This window comes from Agelaius tricolor, unplaced genomic scaffold (assembly GCF_023055355.1).
Source record: "Agelaius tricolor isolate 1412-34295 unplaced genomic scaffold, bAgeTri1.0.p SCAF_4, whole genome shotgun sequence".
Classification (NCBI taxonomy): Eukaryota; Metazoa; Chordata; class Aves; order Passeriformes; family Icteridae; genus Agelaius; species Agelaius tricolor.
In genome coordinates, this window is record NW_027269264.1 from 30,194,473 (window position 1) to 30,216,339 (window position 21,867).

Consider the following 21,867-nt stretch of genomic DNA (forward strand, 5'->3'; position numbering starts at 1 on the left):
TTACTCTGAAGTAACTTGAAAGTTCATGATTCCCACAGCCTGCCAGTCAAAAGAGGAAGCAAAGCTTAAACCCGTAACTGAGCTCAACCATAACTAGCCAGCCTGTCTGCAGGCCCTTGTTTCATGATCTGTGATCAGTAATTCATGCAGCTTTTAATTCATAGCTCTTTTAAATGGAAGGTTTTAATCTTAAAGGAACAAATAATGAATGAAAAAAAAATGTTTAAACAATGAAACACTGTCCATGGATATCTATTTTGCATAAGTCTAGTTCAGATGCCTAAGATCATGTGCGCAGTCTCAATCTCTTTATCTGCCTGTTCTTCTGCAAATAATTCTCATTTTACTGACAGTACTATTTTTCTAATCATTTCAATTGTCTGAATTAATGTCTCCAAGCCATTGCATGAAAATACATCATTATGAGCTAGGCTTGGAATGAATGTTTTCTCAATTAAGAATGTGTGCATTGTTTCTTATCCTGACAACTGGGAGATTCAGTTACTTCACATAATAATAGCCTCATCCTACTTCTTTAACACACTTGCTAATGAATTACAGTATCACATATGCAGCAGCACAGTCATGTGGACCATAAAATGGTGCCACACTACTCTGCATGTTTTGCACTCCTCAGTTCCAGCATAAACTAAGGCCATTCCTACTTCCAAGCCATACACTACAAAATACTGGCAAAAAAAGAGAGGTATGGTTATCAACATAAAATATTTGTTTGATTTCCTATATATTAAAAAAATCCTATACTCCACTCATCTAATTTTGTAATGCATGGCAACACTCTTAATGAACACTCTTACAGTTTGCTAATTAACACAGATTGGGGAAATTACAATATAAATACATCATGCTTTACTGCCCCCCAGTTTAAGACATCTAACAACAACAAAAACAAACAAACAAAACAAAACAAAAACAACAACAAAATCACCCTGTACTCTCTCACCCCCTTTCTTGACTTTGGAAGACTAATTTCTTTTTAGCACCTTTTGTTTAGATCACATCTATATAACTGTCCAGTTCCCTCTCTTTAAGAAAAATGTAGATAAGGAATCGTGAGTTCAGCAGAGGTTCAAGGCTGTCAGAGAAAAGAGCAAGAGAAAACTGAGTGAGATGAGCACATTTAACATGGAAAATGTTTCAGGGGGAAACCAACAGCACCCCTCTGCTACTTGAGAGATTACCAAGAGAACAGAATGAAAGTGGTGGATGACAAAAGGGTGAGAGACAGTGGTCATTTATTCAAATACAAGTGGGTAGAGATGGGAAATAAGAAAAATTTTTCTCCATGAGGACAGACTGGCCTCAGTGGAACCAGGCCCTGAATTATTCTTTGACCCTATGAAACATAAAAAACAGCTGACAACTTCATTTACATAGCAGACATATACTGAAAATGGTAACTTCCACAAGGTTTAAAAGCCAGTAATTTTTTTCCATCAGTGATAACAGAAGGTGAATTTTGAAACTCTTTAGTTATGGTACGCATTAACTTTTATAAAATCTATTAGTCAGCAAAAGAAGACAAAATAAAAGAGACTGGTTGTATTATGACATAAAATGCAAGAATGATTGTTTAACAAATCCATAAGCTTAAAGAGTAGCATATTCTCAAAGGAAGAAGCAGGAAATACTTTTTCCATAATACTGATAAAGGGTCAAATCACAAAAAGCAAAAAAAATCCCAAGAAAACTCAGCAGGCGTAGTAAAAATACTTCACCTGCCTTCTGAGTATCAGGTCTGACAGTTTCTCCTCAACTAATTTAAAACCTATCAATTCTGAACATCAGGAAATTTCAACATTTAAATGTAGTGGTCAACATGCATTGATTATAGTTATAATAAACTAGGGGATAAGGACATGCAACCTTTCCTCCTACATGGTTATGTACAATTTTAATGTAAGCATAAATTGCTCAGAGTTTTAGTAGTCATATAGTCGAATACTTTGGACTCAAATTAAAACTTCAGTCATAAACTATAAGCAGGCTTTTTTTTGATAAAGTAGTTATCCCTGATATATTTAAGCTTTCTTATTTCTCATTAAACTTCATGACTACTTAGAGCAATGCAGACCATTGCTACTTAAAAACTAACATATTTTAAGAAAAAACAGACTGTCTGAAGAAAAAGAACTATCATTAATAGTATACAGATCCCATAAAGTGACTCATTATGTGGAACTTCTGATAGGGTTGTAGGCCTGTTCTCACATGACATATTCTAGCATAGGACTTGTATCATCAGCATGACTGAACTGAACCATTTTAACCACAGCTGCTAACGCATGCCAAGAACAATGTTTTGAATGTGTTCTTCAGCTTCTGGGAATGACACAAGAGCTGCTTGTTGCCATCAGGTGAACCATCAAGTTTGTTTTAACTGCAAATGAGAACAAACACCAGGAACTGTATGTGTAGAAAACAATAAAAAGCTGACCTTTTATCCAACTACAATCTTTGTACATAGTGCTTATTTTTTCTTCAGATTCACAAAGTTTGTTGAATGAGTTTCTTAAGAATAAACAACTATAATAAATCAGACTTCCCTCTAACAATTCTAACAATGGTATCTTTCAAAAAAGCACTGGGTCTTTTGTCTGGGCATTTGTTGTTTACAGTCAGACATGTCTGATGTGGAAATATAAGACTCCCTTAAACCACATTTAGGAGCAAAATATAGAGAAACATAGCTTTAACATTTTTCTCATGGCACAGTGACCTCAATAACAACAATTTTATGCATAGCATTCATGAGGTTTTTTCAGTGCATAGGGCTTTTGAAAGTCAAACTAAACAGACTTGAAAAAGAGAGTAGTAATTACAAAGCAAAGCATACGGGGGAAATAAACAGTACATATATATTACTGTTCTTTCCCTCACCACTAACTCTGAAGGAGCTTTACAATCATTTTATAAACTTGTTACAAAACCTGTTGCCTAAGATTGCAATTAATATCAAAACATTTATTATTTTCATTAACCAGATTTTTTATAATATAAACCAGGAACTTCGGTGTGACAATACAGGAAAAGAACGTACAATGACAGTACAATGTTAACATGCCTGTATGAACCTCCATGAATGAGCACAGGTTAAAAAGAAGTAAAAAAAATGAGAGGAACACCAGTTAAAAACCACCACAGCTATCCACAGTTAGGACAAGTATTTTCAGCTATTTCTCAAGTACATTCATATCCCAGGCATGTTAAAATTACAGAAACTCACTACTACTTAAGTACACATGTGCTAGCACAGACTAAGATTAACTCCCATTTTGCAGTTTGACGTGTGGTACAAGCCAATACTCATGCAATTTAATGTCCTCTGTACCTCAAACCTCACTGCAGAAAAAACTGTCCATAAAGCATCATTGTATTTCCCAGAGAATATGCTGTACCTTAACAATCAGCTTCTGTATCCAGAGAATTGTGTTATACTGCATTTGTCCCTAAGAACAGAAAGGCATATCTTGAATTCCCAGCATAATAAAAACCAAAGCCAAAAGTAGCATAGATGTAATGTCACATTTTTAAATGTAAATGTGACAGGCATTTAAGGAAAGACAGATTCCAAAATGAAATATAGCAGGGGGATTAGCAAAACCACTATGATTCAAATAACAGTGAATTCTCCAAGGGTTCAAGCTTATCTGAGTCTCAGCAGCAGCATAACAAGCAAAAGTCCAAATCACAGATGCAGGGATTTTAAAGCACTACAGCAACACATATATACCACTAAATAAATCATTATCATAAAAATATAATTTCTTAATAACAATTCTGGATGATGAACCTTTGCTTGAAGACTAAAAGCAAAATAAAAGCAGAAAATGAAAATGGTCTAACTAGTATAAATCACTGTGTGCCTATGGCACCATGGTATTGGCAGGGGATAACTGCAGGGGCAGCCTCCATGGAGAGATGCCTGAGGTTGCCCAGTGCTGGAAATAATCCATTCCAGCCAGCCCTATGGACCAACCCTGAGGCATTACTGAGCCCTGCAGCCAAGGTGAAGGAGACTCAGAAAAAACATGCCTAACAAAGGGAAAAGCTAGCAGGTAGCAAGAGGAGGAGGGAACACAAAGTAGAATGAGAAATGGCGAGGGAACACCAAGGTCAGAGGACAAGGGAAGAGGTCTCCATGGCAGAGCAGGTACTTCTGTGGAGAGTTCATACCAAAGCAGCTGGAAGCCTAAAACAACTGTGACTTTTGGGCAAAGCCCATGCAGAAGCAGGAAAATTGAGAGGAGGCAGAATTGGCACAGAGGAAATTTCTAATACACTGAGCATACACTCTTTTCTCCTCTATAACCCTCAGGAAAGCAAAGGGGGAAAGGGTCAGGAATGAAATGTGAAGTTCAGCCTCAGAGGTGGAGGAAGAAGGGTGCTGTTTTAAAGTTTGTTTCTCACTACTCAAATGTATTTTAATTGGCAACAAATTACTTTTCCACAAGATGAGTCCCCAACAGTAGATGGTGAGCAAGCAAACACATGGGTGGGCGTTTATCCTTCAGCCGACACTAACTCATGACAGGGGGGTGAGTTGAGAACAGGAAAATAAACTATATAAGGACAAATGCACTGCACTGTTTTCCTTCAGACCTAATAATGTTATGAGGAACTGATTTCATTTGTGGGAAAAAATTTGTAAGTGTGGGGGGCAGTGTTAAAATTCTTAGTAAGAGTCACAATCCTAAAACTCTCAAGAAACTGGAAAAAATTTCCAAGACTATAACTGGCAGTTTACTATTTTATTCTCCAAAAGGCAAAGTAGTTTTCTGGGGGTTTGTTTCTAAACTACATTGATTTATGTGATGTATATTATTATGATACTACACTTAATGCAGATAAAACATTCCAGGCAGAAATCTGTGCTTCATTGATAAAAAAGTAGGAAAATCTGACAGCTGACTCAAGGCAGAAGGATTTATCCTGAATAATTTCAGTTTTAATCCACAAATTGAATCTCTTATTATATGGTCAAATTAATATTGCTGGGAAATCTGGTCATTTCCACTATCTCTTTTTAACATTATTATTATTGTTCCATTATTAAATGCTTTGGCCCCTTGTTACCTCTTGTTTGGTCATTCAGATTCTTTCCTTTAAGCTTGCAAAATATCTAAATCTTAAATGGACTTTACCTTTTGTTGTTCTTGAGAGTCAGTCAGTGGGGCCCTACTGTAATTTTCCACAATTACAATCACTTATGCATTCTATGTAAGAAGTTACAATCCTATTGTAAGAAGTTACAATATCAATGTTTGTTTGCTTTTTGTTTCCATAAAATCAGTAGTTTTCTGATGATCATTCAATTTGTCATAATTCTACAAGTTATCCTCTACCAAAAGATGGCTTTTTATTAAGTAAAGCACAGGGCTTTTACAGCTTCTCACTTTACGCAGTGCTATAAAAAGCAATTCTTCTTCTTAAACATAATAAAAAACTTGTTCAACAGAAATCAGCTCACAGCTTTTTTCTGAGGCTGCCTCACTTGACTCTTCAACTATCTCCTTATCCAATTAAGCACTGCTGACAAGAGCACTGCTGAAAGCTATGAAAGAAGCCGTATCGAATCCTCCTTGGCAACCATGACATAGGCCACTGAAGGATTATCACTGGGCTCCCAACAGCTATGCAGAAAACCCACGCTGGTTTTGCACCAACATTTTATTAGAAGAATTTTCATAGTCTTATTACTACCAGCCTGTACCCACCCAGAAGCCACAATGATGTAAGCTACAACATAGGCAAATTTCCATTGTATGAACTTTGCCCATGGCAGATTTAGAAAAAGCAAAAAAGCAGAGTTGCCAAGAGCTTTCAGCACCTTGCATATGCTGCAGCTCTCACTGCTTCTGCCAGCTGTACAGCTGAACCAGTGATAACACCGGCTGGAAATTTTAGAGTAAACAGACATGACTCCAAAGGGATAATACGAAATGAGCTTCTGGCAAAATAGTAAGATAAATTAAAAAAAAAAAAAAAAGAAAACCTAGTAAGCTGAATGTACCATAAAGAGCAGAAATAGTTTCATAGTAATATCTATGAGAAAACTCCTGAATGCATTAGGTATCATGTCATGCTCCTAAATAACTATGTGCCAGGCAGCTTTCACACATGTGTTTTCAAAGTATTATAAATAAAGAGTAAGTGCCAAAGTCATTATCCTCCTCTCCTTGAGCTAAAGAGTATCAGGAACATGCAGCTACTGTTCATGCTAATCATCACTGCTGTAAGACGGAACAGCAAAGAAACAGGCCCGCTTGGTGATTCTGACTAATAATTTCTGCATAAGAGTAATTTAGCTAATAAAATGCAGTATGGAACAAACCTTTTAGCACCTACCAATCAAACTTTGCAATAGCCTTCCTGAACACTGGGAAATGATATCATTTTATATCTTGTAATTCATAAATAGAACATTTCACTCATGTTAGTCCGGATGAACAAGTACCATCAGTACAAACAGATTTTTGTACATTTGGCCATGACAAACAGAAACAGATGGGAATCCATTTTCTAGCTACTACGTAGAAAAAAAAGAACATATGTAGGTTTCTTAAAACACAGTAAAGAAAGTTTTTAATCAATGTTGGCATTTGCTGTGCACCAGTCTCTCTTTCAAGAATCAGGGTTAGAAAATGCACTATAACACGTTATTTTCATAGACCAATTTATTTGGTCTTCCAACAACAGTGAAAGCCAAGCTGGATTCTCAGCAAGTGTTGAACAGTTTTAAAGATCATAAAAGTCTGAGTAAGGAAGAAAGAAGCTGAGTACACAGCCAATAACATTTTGTAAAGCACACAAAGACATATTCTTAGGAACCAGAAAGTAACACTAAACACCACCTGAAAAAAGGCTTTAGTGAGGAAACCAGAGGTAGTACACATAGTATAGCAAAACAGGAATATTTATATTAGTGCAAAAAAAAAAAATCTTAATATACAGATTCTACACTAATACCAATTCCTTTTTTTGAAAGGTGTCTTTAAAGATAAAGATACTCAGCCATATGTCTCTGTGACAATCTGGCTGAAAAAATGTTTGTGATGACAAACAAGTTAATTTTTCTCAAATCTTTCATAACATCAAAACAGAACAGTTTTAGGCATATGTATTCTATGGCATTTCAAAAAAGAATCATAACAGTCATGGAATGGCAATCTTTAGACGGAATGTAAATTTCTGTGTTGAGAAATTAAATTTAAAACACAGACTTAAGGGAGAGAAGAACAAGAAATCTGAGGCTTTCTCACAAGCAAAATCTTAGGTATTTTTTTGCCATATGAGGACAAATTGGACCAACCTAGAAAATCAAAGTACAGAAGAAAAGATGGCAATCTCAGTTGTAACAACATTAGAACATATTAGTTAGTCTAAGTAATAATAAAAGGTTCAACCAGATCTAAGTATGCTGGATTTTCTCACTATTTAAATTGCTGTAAACAAGTACTGCATGTGTTGATTATCATCAAAACCAACACTGTACACTTTGAACACTATTTCCATTGTCAAACTGGAGATGGAAAGGAGAATTTGTAGAAACGGCATTTTTTTTAAAAACCAGATCTCGATTATCTCTTCAACTTTATGAGCAATACACTCCACTTTTTTTTCAAGCAAATAAGAAGCCAAAGTGATCTTTTTAATGGTTTAATGAATATACAAATCTATTTACAGACAAAGGAGATAATTAAAATTTTAGGACAACAGATGGATTGTGTAAGTATTGCAAACAGTCTTCTCATTATTGAAAGACAATCATTGCATCAATCCATTAATAAGGTAAAGGCAGAGACTAAGCCACTCTGCAATATTTTTATTACAGAATTTTAAGGGTAAATAATCATTTCTATTGCTCATATCCAATATTACTTAATAAGCAAAAATTAAGAAATAACCAGAGAAGTGAAGGACACCAAATTAAGCTGAAACTCCCAATTTACTTTTTTGAGTAGGAAGAGAGTTTTTAATATATTTGGTAACAGATAGGCACTCTCTCCTCAAAAATTGCTGAGTTGAAGAGAAAGGACTAAAACCACAACTTGAGCTACTCAACAAAGGAAATGTTTTAAGGCTTTTTAAAAGTACATAGAATTTAAAGATGGCAGTTAATCCTGTTTACTAAAAGAAGACTGTACTCTAGCACTACAATATATGAGGTATCCTCTGCCTTTTCACACAATATACCTTATTTTCCCTGACACTCCAATATAAATGAGGCCTGAGTTTGACCCAGTCTATCTAGATGCTCTTCACCAATTTGCAAAAAAATATTTTCTGCAACTTTTCCTCCTTAACATGGGAACAGATACAACTGTGGTTGTGATTTTTTCTCTGATTAACTCAGTTTAAGTTCCTTTTTTTTAATCCTATAATGTATATAATTTTTTCACCTTTGCAATTAACATATATGGGGAGCTTGCAACATTTAATTTTATCATATCTGAGATAATTTACCCAAGCTGGTTAAGATAAGAAAAAAAATATAATCGCAATTTGCAATTTTAGCAAGTTTTTCTAACAAAAAGGAAAACTCTAATATGCAATTATTGGGAGACCTTGTTGAGATTTACTACCCAAAAAAGAAAACATGAGATGAATTCAGCAAAAAACAAATTTGCAATTCTTAAAACAAAGTGTAGAAAACCCAGAGTGTGATAAATCTCCTATAAATTAGGAGGATTTTCTCTTAGAGACAGCTGATAGAAAATTAATAGATAGTTACAAACTTTGACATCAATTTAGTGCACCATCAAATTTTCCAAAATCATAACTTCTCAGAACTTATGTGCATACTAAAAATCTTTACCTGCTATCAATAGCACAGATTTCTCATGTAGAACTTCCAGTGAGAGTACATGCAAAGATAAAGAGATTAGATAGATAGATAGATAGATAGACAGACAGACAGACACATAAGTTTTTAAAATTCCACAGACTTTGTGGCTACATAGCTCTCAATCTCTTGGCAAGAAATTCCTGAAGGAAAAATAAATCCAGTTCTATTTACTCTCCATGAGATTACACATAGAATGTGTTGGTTGTTACTTGAATTTGCTTGAATACAGGTGTCACACAGAAAGGACTTACACACTGGAACAGTAAATATATTGCAGCTGGGGAACCTCAGATGCTGTTTATTCTGCATCAAAGAATATTTCTGAGAGCTGTTCTTCATACTACGTAAGCTCTTTAAAATATCTAATACTAGATGTTTCGTGATTCGATAGCCTTTCAGTAAGAAAATGTTTTCCTAAAAGGTATCATAATAATCTTTCATGCAACTGAAGTATAACCTCTTTTGTATTTTATTTTGCTTGAACACAGAGAACAAAGAAATAACACTGCCTTTAAAAAAACCCCATGAAAGGCTTGTTACATCATGCTCCAGTTTCCCCTTTTTCAGACCAAGCAAACCAAATTATTTCATTGTTCATGTAATTCTTACTACCTACTACTGCGTTCTACTACTCTCTCATTTTCAGATTAGTATTTACTGACATCTTCTATCCAAACGGGAAAGAATTTCTCCAAGTGAGACTTCATGAGCTTCAGGTGAAATAGTCGACTTACATGTTTTCCATAATAATGCTGTTGTTATTGCAGCATGCTAGGAATTCAGGAGAAAGGTGAAAATTTTCATTATTCAACAAGTATCAGCAATACAGGTAACTAGAGAATAATTTGTGATAAACCCTGAATTCCCTTTAACAAATTCAACACATTTACTATCAGGTGTGTACACCTGCTAAAAATCAGTGCATTTAGAAAATGTCAGAAAATGTCAAACTTTCAATTATGTATTGTCATGATAAACCAAGTGCTGTAGTAAGAAGCATTACTTTGAGCTGAAGCTTGCAATAGCACATAGATACTTATGTTTTGTTTATACCCAGAAGTATTTCCCTTGTATTTTAAATTTTCTTTCTGGGTCAAAAGTACAATTAGTTTTACCCAGTTTAGAATATTATCTTCACTTAAAAAAAATGCATTCTGATGACAATACCATTCTTTGACCACAACAGGACAATTTGGTAGCAAATACTGCATTGAAATAGCCAAATTCCCCATCACAGAGGACCTTTGTGATTCCTGAGAAACTCGTGATTTGTGAATGCTTGAAAACTAAGGAAGTCCCATTCCTTTGTCTCAGAAAATTTTGTTCAGCTATCCTTGCTTTTTCTCAAGGAAATTGTGGCAGTTAAAAATAACCTTGTCATCCAATGCCAAAGACTCAACACTGTCTTCACTACTAAACTCTTAACAGTTGAAGGTATTGTGGCAACTGAGGTAGGGGATCTGCTGCAGACACTCCTAATCTCCAAAACCAGCTCTCACACCAATAGCCCATTCACACCAGCAGTAGTAGAAGCTGGCAGAGTAACTCTTAATTACACACAGTCAGAAAAAAGTAGTTCTTAAAATAATGCCTGAAACCCACCCTCTCCCCTTATGACCCAGCTGTGGGAAGAAGATCAATTAAATCCACAGCAGAAATCAAAAGGGCAAGCAGAAAAGCTAAGAGAATGATATTTTTGGTAACAATGGTCCAGTGGCCACAAGAAAACCCACAATCCCTTCATGTGATGGCACTGGACCTGCAACAAGGTAAGGTGATAAATGTAAAGCAATACCTGGTATATCCTAATTTTTATTTGCAAGCAAAGAAAATTCTCTTGTAGCAGAGTTATTTTCTGTAAATGTGTATTTAGGCATATTTTGCCTATAATGAAGACTACTTTGTCTTCTAACAATTGCAATTAGTCTCTATCATAATTTACTTACATCTCCCATAAATTCCTGTATTCATAGAATAAAGCTGGTGCAAGATCATTTGACATTTTGTCCAGTAAGATGCAGAAAGTATATTCTTTGCATAGTATGACAATAAACTATTTGTTTGGGAAAATAGTAATATAATCATGACATTTTTTGCAGATAAATATAAACTTGTGCTAATGCACTGGCCTAGATTCTACTCTGTGCTTGAAAGATTCAGAGGAAATCAGAAATGGCTTCAAGTGATCACTATTTCTTATGCATTTCCCTTTCTTTTGTCTGTAGCTGGAGGCCAGTTGCCAAATAATAAATATTGCACCCTTTAGGCTGCTTTTCTTACTGTTACAACAGTTTCTTTCAGAGAGCTATTCACTGATAGAAACCTCCAAAACTGAGAGTCTCTGGTTCCTTTCCACACCAGCCTAACTGAAGGATAAAAACAAGATCCCGAGTCTACTGCAGTGGCTCCACATCACTCATGGATTCCTTTATGTAAAAAAAAGTTTCAGCCTGGTAAAATCTCCCAGGCTTCATTCTAACATGGAAAAGTGGGATGAAACACAGGAATTTCTGGATATAATCCATTACCTTAATTTTAATAACTGATATGTCTTAAGAATGTGGAGATAGTATTACATCATCAGATTTTACCAACTGCTACACTTTTAAAATTGAGATAATTGAGGAGGTAGGCAAACAATTAAATTAAAACAGTTTTTAAAATCAAGGAAAGAAAAGACAGATTGAGAGTAGTTTCTATGATGGTATAATTTTGTGTAGAGGAATGTTCAGAGTAAAAGAAATTCAAAAGTAGTTAGAGATAACAAAAAATATTTTCTGCAGCTTTTGATGTTACATCTTGTCACTGACATATTTTATGAAAATCCTTTTGCTAGGATATTTCTCCTGAGAAGCTGAGAAGCCTCAGAAAAGAAATGCAAACAATTACTATCTGATGGCTGTGGAATGTGGTCTGGAGATGATTTACCAACAGGTGCATCTTTGATTGGTCTCATGTGGATTGTTTTTACTTAATGACCAATCCCAGTCCAGCTGTGTCAGACTCTCTGCTCAGTTACAAGATTTTATTATTCATTCTTTTTTAGCCTTCTGATGTCTCCTTTCTCTTTCTTTAGTGTAGTTTTAATATATCATTTTCTTTTAATATAATACATCATAAAATAATAAATCAGCCTTCTGAAACATGGAGTCAAGATTCTCATCTTTTCTCATCTCTGGAGACCCTCAAACACCCCACAACATCTTTCCAAACTCCTAAGAAACTCTACTGTGTCACCTATATATTATATCCTTTAAAGCTGAGTCATCCTCAGGATTGACTCCAGCAGTCTAGCAGCTTAAGCATACCACTAATGCTAAAGCATCAACTATTCTTAGTTATATACTCTATATATATATTTACTCTATATATAACTATATATGTATATATAATTATATATAACTATATCTATAACTATATATATAACTATATATATATACACATATAAAAAAGTATGTATATAGTTATGAACTCAGGTCTGTGGGATTTGGCAGAAATTTAGCCGCTGCAATGTTCACTCACTAGAGGCAAAAAAGATCAGAACTTCTAGGTGTAAATGACAAGACTTTTCCAAATTCTTCACATTTTGTAATTTTAACTTAAAATACTGTTTTACTACTGTTTTCAGTGAACAAGTCCATGATATTAATGTAAACACCTTCCAAGATGGAGTTCAGCTTCAATAACTAGTTTAAATTGCTTTCAAGGTACTTTAGTTTTAGTAGCTTATAAAGCAGCTTGTGTAAGTTTAAAGATGACTATTTGATTTTCAGATCACAATTCTGTAACATCCAACAGTGATGTAATAGACTGCTAGAGAAAGAACATTAAAATGCAATTAGAGCTTGATCCTGCTAAAGTCTCAGCAACTCAGGAAGGTGCTGAATGCCTGGATGCTCCTTTTGAGTGCAAAAAAACTCAAGAAAGGAGTGCTATGTCTGAGCTTGGACTGTGTTCATACAGACAGATAAACCAACCAAGACTGCTTCCCCAAGATCCATGTATTTTTACAAATTCTATGTGAACAACATTGCCAAAAACATTTTCATGTTTTGAAAAGACAACATAAAGAAAACAACACCTTAGTATTTTATTACATTAGCTGATTCACAGAAACAGACTAGATTTTTGTCTTATTTTGGGATGGGGAGAGGGAAGAATGTTGCTCACTACTTCACAGGAAATAATCCTCTCATTGAAAAAAGACAATCCCAAAACACTAACACATAACTGCCAGGACCCAATTTTAAAGGTCTTGCTGATTGTCTTTCCTCAAATATTTAAACACATTCCTTAGGCAATAAAAGCAACATAAACAAATGCAGGGGGGGAAACAAGGGGGGGGGGGGGGGAGGAAAAAAGGAAAAAACCTACCATATCTATCCCATTTATATAAAAGAAAGCAGTAAAACAAAAACCTCTACGTCATGCATTCTGTTTGAATATTAACATTTCAGTCATTAATTAGTGCCACATGGCACTGAATTTTATTTCAGATAATAAAGTGAAATTGCAGTTGCTTTACTATTTTTCTTCAACACATCTTTTTGTAATTGAAAGTACATTGTTTAGGAATACTTAAAAACACTTAAAAGGTTACAGCTTTATTTTAGAATGTTAACACCTAAATAAGGCAAAAGTGAAATTGCCCAGCAGCCATTAAAAGATTGTCTAACAGTGGCATCAAATTCACAGACAATATAAAGTAAACCACTTTATTATCCACTAGAACTATAACTCGCCCTACAGCTTGACTCTTACACTGTGCTACCATATTCAAAACTGGATGGATACCATTTAGTAGTATGTAGAAATAGATCTGAATTTAAACAAGTATCCTATACTGGTAACCAGAAGAACTCAAACAAAACCCAGAAGCCTAGATAAGGTTTTATTTTGTAATGCTGATGTTATCACTTCTATGATACTTTGTAGTACTGAAGTACAAAGGATGTAAACACACTCCTCAAAGAAAACTAATGTTGTTTTTAAGATTAATTAATACAAGTCTAATTTCTATACAGGCAATGGGGTTTATGGATATAGATGGAAATTCCAAACAAAGTCACACCATTGTATGTCTAGTTAATGTGATAACAATACCCATAAACAAAGGGCAAAAGTCTGTAGTAATGAAAAGAATTTATATCTGAAGCTCTGAATGAAAAAAAAAATCAAAAAGAAACTTTCTCCCTATATACCATGCCAATATATTGAAGAATTCAATACAATGCTTACTATAAAGATACTGACACAATAGAACAGTTTTCAAAAGTTTTAACATAATGAATATTCTGTACTGCAAGTAATTCTTTCCCCTTTCAAGAGAACAAACTAAAAACTAACTCTGAAATTGAGAAGAATGTTCCATGGAGTTGTGACATCCGGGAAAGACACTGAAGTTATCTGGAGTGCCAGAAAGGACTTCTACAACCTTTGAATTCAAAAAAGCAGCATAGGGAGTGCTGATGGAGTAAAGACAAGAAACCCAACACATGGGCACATGGTTATTCATCATCTTCACAGTGGCTATGACAGGATGCCTTCACAATGCAGTTCCCCCCAACAAAATCAGACTCCCTGGCATGTTTCTAAGCTTAGACCCATGAAGTGTGCATCATCCTCCTCTTGACAGGACACATGAGCTTGAAGTGAAGGTCCAGAGGTATGTGTTAACTTCATCTCCCAGCCTTTCACAAGTCATTGTAAGAGAACAAGAGATCAGCTTTGAGCACTCCCACCTTAGGGTGGCAGAAAAGGAGACTGCACCATCAGATACAAATTGTGGTCATATCGCAAAAAAGCCAGACAAGTGATATCTCAATAAAGTACTGCTAAAATCTCAATCCCTTTCTTTACAGAGCTGCTCTACTCTGAAACAATCTGCATTTAAACAGCCTAAATCTGTAAGAAGGAAGAGAACAATACCTGGAGACTTATAAATGAAAAAATACTAAATGGAGTTCAAGGTCTACAATGTAAACATGAAAACAAATTTCTAATCCTCTCCTTTCTGTGATTCTGCTCTTGGAAGGAGAAACATTTTATCCCACGTCTCTTCAAGAAGTGCTGAACTGTACAAAGTGCCAAATATAAGGTCACCTTGCTGCGAGTGGGGATCAAACTAGCAAAATAATGGAGTCATAATTCAAACAGATTAAAAATACAGTGTCTCTCAAGGGTTTTCTAAAATGTAATTATAAAGGTAAAAAAAGCTTCTTCTTTTCTTAGCTATAGAAAATTTAATTGCAAACTTTTTAAAATGCACTATTTAGAAACAAAATATTTAATGGCTGCCTGAGCTAAGCATCTGACCTAGAAATGATTTTCAGAAGCAAACCCCAACTGAGCTAGTGTGTTTACAATCATGATTACGATTGTCCAATTCTCTAAAAGCAAACATAGCCATAGAGTATAAATTTGTCTCCAGTGGGTCTAAGTCCCAACACAGACTGAAGAACTCCTCTCTTATCCAGCCAGTTCTCATATCTTATAATGAGCCCTATCACACACTGGAGTAATTAAGAGTTGATTTTATATAGGAGAACAGCACAGGGGCTTACTCATGACACAGGTATAAGGCATCCATAATGAAACAGTGCAAGAGAAAAGCTAGGGGGAAAAGGATTACTTACAGTCTTTATCTCAAATTACAGCAGGCTTTGTTTGCTAATACCATTAACTTACTGGGTCAATTTTAAATCTTGGAACCTATTTACACTGTAGAAAAAAACTCCTCTTTATGCACAGAAATTGTATTTACTGTGTCTACAACATATCACTTTATTGACTACATTCATGTTATGGCATAAATCTTTTTGAATCAGATGTGCAGCTTAATGCATATAAATACAAAACTTCAGTGGATAAAACACAAGTCAGAATGAGAGTGTCAGACTTTTTATAACATACCTATGCAATTACCTAGTCTTTAAAAATTGTTGAACTTTGCTTGTTCCCAGAGAAAGCTCACATGGCAAAAGAACTTTTATATACTTCTAAGTATCACTAGTAAAACAATTCCCAACAAAAGGTACAGCATGTATCAGAATATAAAGGGCAGCAGTTTAATCACAAGCAGGAAAATCATACAACTGGAGTTTTTTAAAATGTTGTAGTGAAATGCTGATGCCACATTTTAGTGTGTAAGTCCTACCACATTTCCTTGAAACCTGCTAGTGAAACAAACACATTGCAAGTTTAATTTCACACTGTCTACTCACAGCTAGTTCTGTGTACTTCAAAATCTCCTTTGCAAAATGGCTAAAAAAATCCCTTTATCTACCTGCTCAGATATGAAGAGGTTTCAGCCTTTGTTTTAGTTTTCTTTTTAAAAATGTAGGACAAGAATCGTGTTAAACAGGATGGAGGAATCATCATTATCTCTTGCACTGCGTATCAAATTCACTAACCAAAGATGCTGCAGGAGTAGCTTTTTTTACTCATCTTTCCTGCAATTCTCAAAATCAAATCTGCCATATAATTAATACCATGAATGTAATGTATGTAACTCATACTTACTTGCAGCAGGAGGAAAACAGTGCTCAGGAATGCTGCTTTTTAAGATGTTCACAAGCAAAAGGAAAATTTCACAAGTTTTATGCACACTTCACAAGAAAATATCATAAACACACTTTTAAAGCATAGTAGTTTTACAATGTCTTACACTGTAGTTGTACCAGTGAATGTTCCATGACATTAGGAACTTCTGCTTTCTATACTTTCCTGAAGAGCACCTCACATCACACATTTGTATCTGTGCTTATGTTCCTTGGTTTAAAATTCACAGAAGAGTCGGAAACTGAAATATAAAACTAATAATTTACTACTACTTTATCTGGCTATTTAATACATTAACTTACTAATTTTTTTTCTGACTTCAAATATGTGATACTTTACCACGTGAGACAGAACTTACATATCTCTGCTTGAAAAGACATCATTTTAACTCATTAATCTTGACTAGCTGATCACCATCTTTTCATTTGCTGTCACAATGCTCTGTTTCCAGTTGTGTCATAACTTCTACTAAAAATGTCAGATACAGTCATGAGACAAGCAGTTTTTAATAAAGTCAGGAATTTCTGAAAATCCTACATGTATTTTAATAAATATTTAATACTTGCACCTTTATTTTTTTGGTTAACAAATGTATTTATAGACTTTTTAGGTAAAGCCACTATTTTCTTAGTGACTACTGAAGTCACAGGGTGATTCCATCAATGTAATTCTAAGTTGATCAGTAGGGCTGCTTAGAGAAAAAGGGACTTGCTACATATTAACATATTATACTCCCTAAATAAATTACCTTGTCATACAATTTGAAGGCAATTTTTAATTTCTATAGAAAATCACATTCTTCTGGTACGTCCAACACTGGAACCTATTCTCTAATATTCTCTTATTTAAGTAAATACTAAGTTGTTTTGGTTTTGTTTTTTTTAAATCACAGCTAAAAAAGGATTTTTATAGGCCAAGTACAGTAGTCATCATTCAAAACTGTCCTGCCTCTGATGCTACTCCTTAATGACACCCTGTGTATCTACTACAACACCATCTCACATTCACAGTGTCTAACATATGTGATGCTTCTGATTTTACCATCTAGACCCCACAGACATATCCTGGATTTTTAACAGAATTCAGATAAAAACTTATAGATGCAGAGAAAGTGAAATGACCTGCTAAAATATCACTGTTTGCAGAGCTGTGGAATGGGAGAAAACAATAAATAAAAAAATCCTTTAAACATAAAAAAAATTACAAATTTTAAATATAAATACAGGCAACCAAATATAAGCTTTTCCCTCTCAGGTGCCTTTAAGTAATTTCTTAATAAGATCAGTCATTGTCTGTTATTCATAAGTAGCTTGACAAACTAAAGGAAAAGAACTCATTCATATTTTGTAACACACACAGGTGGCTTTATTAAAAGATACTCTTTCTTAAAAAAATCTTTGACGTTTCCTTGAGCTGCGTTTTAAGATATGTATTTGTCTTACATTATAAACCATTAAGTATGTCTCCCATGTCTCAATATACATTTATGTGATTGTCACTTCTGTATTTAATGCTCAGCCTTCTCTTCTGGACAGAATGTTAAGAAGTGGCACTACTGCTAGCTACACTGTTGTACACAGACAGCAATACTGCAAAAAGGCACTGGGCAAAACAGCAGGTGAGGCTGTAGAAGAATGCTGTATGTGGAGCAAGTCATATTGAATAGCACAGCTGTAAATCCTAGGAAGAAGCCCAGGGTAACAGGAAAGAGGCAGGTGCTGACTGGAGTACTGACCAAAGCCAGGCCACACCACAGCTAAGAAGGCAGCAGTGGCACCACAGAACATAACCTCACCTGAGCAAAGCATCTGCATAAATCACAGAGAATTCAAGAAGAAAAATCTGAGATGAGAGCTTGAAATTCATGTCCCCTTGTCTGTCATATCTCAACAACTATTCCTAGTCAGACTACTTGAACACGTCAGGAAATATGCATATGTTAAGGTTGGAGAATGGCTGTAACGAAGTCAGTCGTTCAATCTACAAAGACATGAACACAAAAACAATTCTGCTTAATTTTTTTTAATCACCTTCCCCTCCTATAGAGTCTTCCACTGAGCTTTTCTGTCATGAGAATGGTATGAAATACAATTATTTTGTATCTACTATTGCTGTCAGCACTGAGTACTACACACGGGCAGAACGGGCCATTTTTAGCATATTCAGTTCATTTCTGGGTTTTCGGTTTTCCTGGATTCTGCTTCTAATAACACGTCCGTGAAGTCTAGTTTGTTTCACCTCTCAGCTCAATTGATATTTTAAGCTATGCTTTCCAGAGGGAATCACAGCAAAGGTAAAGAAAAGAACCGCTTTTTTTTTTTTTCTGGGCCGAAAGCCCCTACTAAACTTATTTTGTAGACAAAGCAAAAAATCACTAGAGGACTGGAGTTTCAAATTTAGTATTTCATTCCTCAAACTCCTAGATGAGAGAAAGTGTCCCAAAAAGCCTAATTAATCCCAGCACGTTGTGCACTGGGAAGGCACAGAGACTGTTCAAAAACAGCTCCTACAAGGTACATGGCTCTCGACAGTAACTGGCTGCAAAGGGAGCAACACCTTAAGTCTGCTTGAAAAGGTCTTAGCACAATTCCAAAAGGAGGGATTTTTAAATGGGGGGAGGGGCAATAAATTTAAAAAAGGAAAGCTTTGGGAAGTTTATGACCCACAAAGATTTTAAGAACTTCCACAAAAGTGAAGGGGAGAAAAAACAAACAAACAAACAAAAAAAAAAAAAACTGATCACAATCTAATCTAACAAGAACCTCTATAAAATGACATAGCTACAAGATTCTGGTGGAATCCAACTTAAAGATCATCATTAGAATTTCCATTCTGTTTAAAATACTCAGAAGGAAACATAATCTACAAAAAATTAATTTCCACTACTTCTACTGATTATTTTTCTATATCATTCACCTTTTTAATGTAAGTATTGTTCCATGAACTTTGTAACAAACATATGCTCCACTTGTTGGCAATGCCACACATGTTGCATAGAACTATTCCTTGAGATTTGAACTAAATATCTCGGACACTGCTAAAAACAAGAGCACAGCCAACGGGGGCAAAGCTATCCAGACAGAACACTGAGTTGGAGAGGATGGAAAGGCACAGCAGGCTGAGAAGCACACAGCTGCACAACACTGCTACAAAAGCCAGAAGGAGTGGAAACCAGCTGGAAAAGAGATCTGGATAAAGGCAGAGAGAAGGTGGAAAAACCTGTGTCAGAGAAACAAACTGGGGGGAAATAAAAAACTACCTCTGAAACCAGGACCTGGGAGTTACAATGGAAAGAGAGGTGACTGATGAAACAGACAAGTGGGCAAGGCAGGGTGGTATACAGCACACACAGAGAGGAGACCAGTGACAGACTGGTCTGTAACCATTGGAATATTGTATTCTCAGCACTTTTTTTTCTCAAAAAAAAATCAATGTATTTTTCACTAAATCTTCAGAACAGATACAACATGGGACAGAACAAGAATTTTGTAACCATTAGTTCTGCACATCTTTGCAGACACTTCAAAATGTAAAGACAGCACAGTGAAGAATATTCTAGGCAAATGGGAAATATCATTTTAAGAAAAGGGCACACCTATCAGAAGAAATCAATTCTTTTCTTTACTCAGTTACAGAGTTCCTGTGTGATGGCATGCAAACCACAAACTCCAATTTTTCATGAGCAGTAGCCAATAAAATATTACAAAAGGAAGCTGTAAAAGCATCGAGCTACTATATTCACAGTTAAAGTCAGCTAAGTGTGGCTCAAAGTGCTACAAGAAAATACTGAAATTTAAAACTCAAGTTACTGGCATCTTCAACTGGATATTTTAAATCTACAAGTATTTCAGCCTTTATGCATTTTTAATTTAATGTTCCACAGCTGTAAAATACAGATAGTAATACAAACTAATCCACAGGAGTACTGTAATTTTTAAGTCATTTTTATCAAGTTTACTGATGCAACAGTGGAAGTATTACAAAAAATGTCTAGAAGGAATTTTTTTTACTGGTAGCTAGTTTTAATAGTGAACAGTATGTCTGCATATTATATACTCTGATAAAGAAATATGAAATAAATTAATCTTTCCAATGGACCACTGTCTGTGGGAAAAAAATTCTTCTGTTCATAAACTTAAAGATTACATATTAACATAACAAGGGTGAACTGAAGTTGAACTGAAACCCTAGTTTTGACAGTCTAACTTTTCAATACTTGATTTTGTAATCTTTGCTGTTCTTTCACACTGAGTTTCTTGATGAGTGTAAAAATAGCCTACTAAGATGTTAACTGTTCAATTTTAGATTTCTCTAAATAACAAAACATACTCAACATCTTGCTTTTATGCAATCATGTCAAAATACATTAATTGTCTGAAAATCTTAGGCTGACATTTTACAAGCACTTGTCTGTGAAACACTATGTAAAAGTATGTTTGGTTTGTTTTTATCAGTATGATAGGTTCTTCGTGAAAATACCTACTTACAGAAAAAAAGCACAAAAATTTTTTAAACATGCAAATTAAGTAGCAAATCTTACAGTAAAGCACCTCAATGAAAATGTAACATCTTACAGCAGCTGAACTGTGTAATGTTTGCTAAAATAATTATTTTGAAATATCTTAGCAATGAATTTTGAAGAAATTTAACCGTTTCTGCACACAACCTTTTTAAAAAGCATCTGTACAAGATGATTACAGATGTAATCACAGCTGACTGAAAAAGACCTCTTGAATTCACACCAAGCAGTATTTCACTCAACTGAATGAATTCTAGGCATCTTAATTTTAGTGTACTGTAAAATAACTTTTTTTTTTTTACATTTCTAATTGCAATTGCTCAAACAGAAATGTGTAGTTCTGTTGCTTTGACTTTGGCAGGATGCCAGGGCCCCACCAGAGCCACTCTATCACTCCTCTTGTCAACCAGACAGTTTGACCCTCAGGTCACACCAAATTTCTACAAGAAGGTTTTGCAGCTCAAGCATAAGAATTTTGAAGCTTTCTGGAAGCTTCTAAGTCTACCTGGATAAAACATTTGAACGGAAAACCAAAATGCAAAAGAGAATGGTGAAGATGACAAATGTATTCCTAAAATCTCCAAGGCTGTAATATCACTACCTCTCAGCACTGGAGCAGCTTAGACATGCACAGGAGGAATTTATGCTCACAAACAATACACAAAAGCAACAGCAGAGAATGAGTAAAGAATTGAAAACAAAACAATTTTTACATGCTAATAAACCATATGTTGAAGAAGAACATGTGCCAAACTTTCTTTTTGCTGGAAAATTACATAGGATGAGTGTAAGAAATTTTACAATACAAATACTGTCAAATGTGTGGTCTACACATCATGAAAAGCCCTGCCCCTATTTTTTAAAACAGCCTTGAGAGATATCCTTACAGGCTTTACTTATCTCATTTATGTAAACAAAT

At 35.0% G+C, this 21,867-nt stretch overlaps 1 protein-coding gene across 5 annotated transcripts in view; it reads right to left on the reverse strand.

The window, feature by feature from the left end:
- KDM4C (lysine demethylase 4C) overlaps positions 1–21,867 on the reverse strand; it is a 251,603-nt gene that overhangs the window by 142,243 nt on the left and 87,493 nt on the right. The window contains exon 9 of one of the 5 annotated variants that reach the window (XM_071425056.1): positions 9,316–9,640. The exons of 3 other annotated variants lie outside the window; for them this stretch is intronic. In XM_071425056.1, coding sequence (XP_071281157.1) covers positions 9,524–9,640 — 117 coding nt within the window. In that variant the 3' untranslated portion in view covers positions 9,316–9,523. Of the gene's footprint in view, positions 1–9,315; positions 9,641–18,273; positions 18,410–21,867 lie in introns of those variants that run through there. One more of the 5 variants, XM_071425057.1, reaches the window with a different exon arrangement.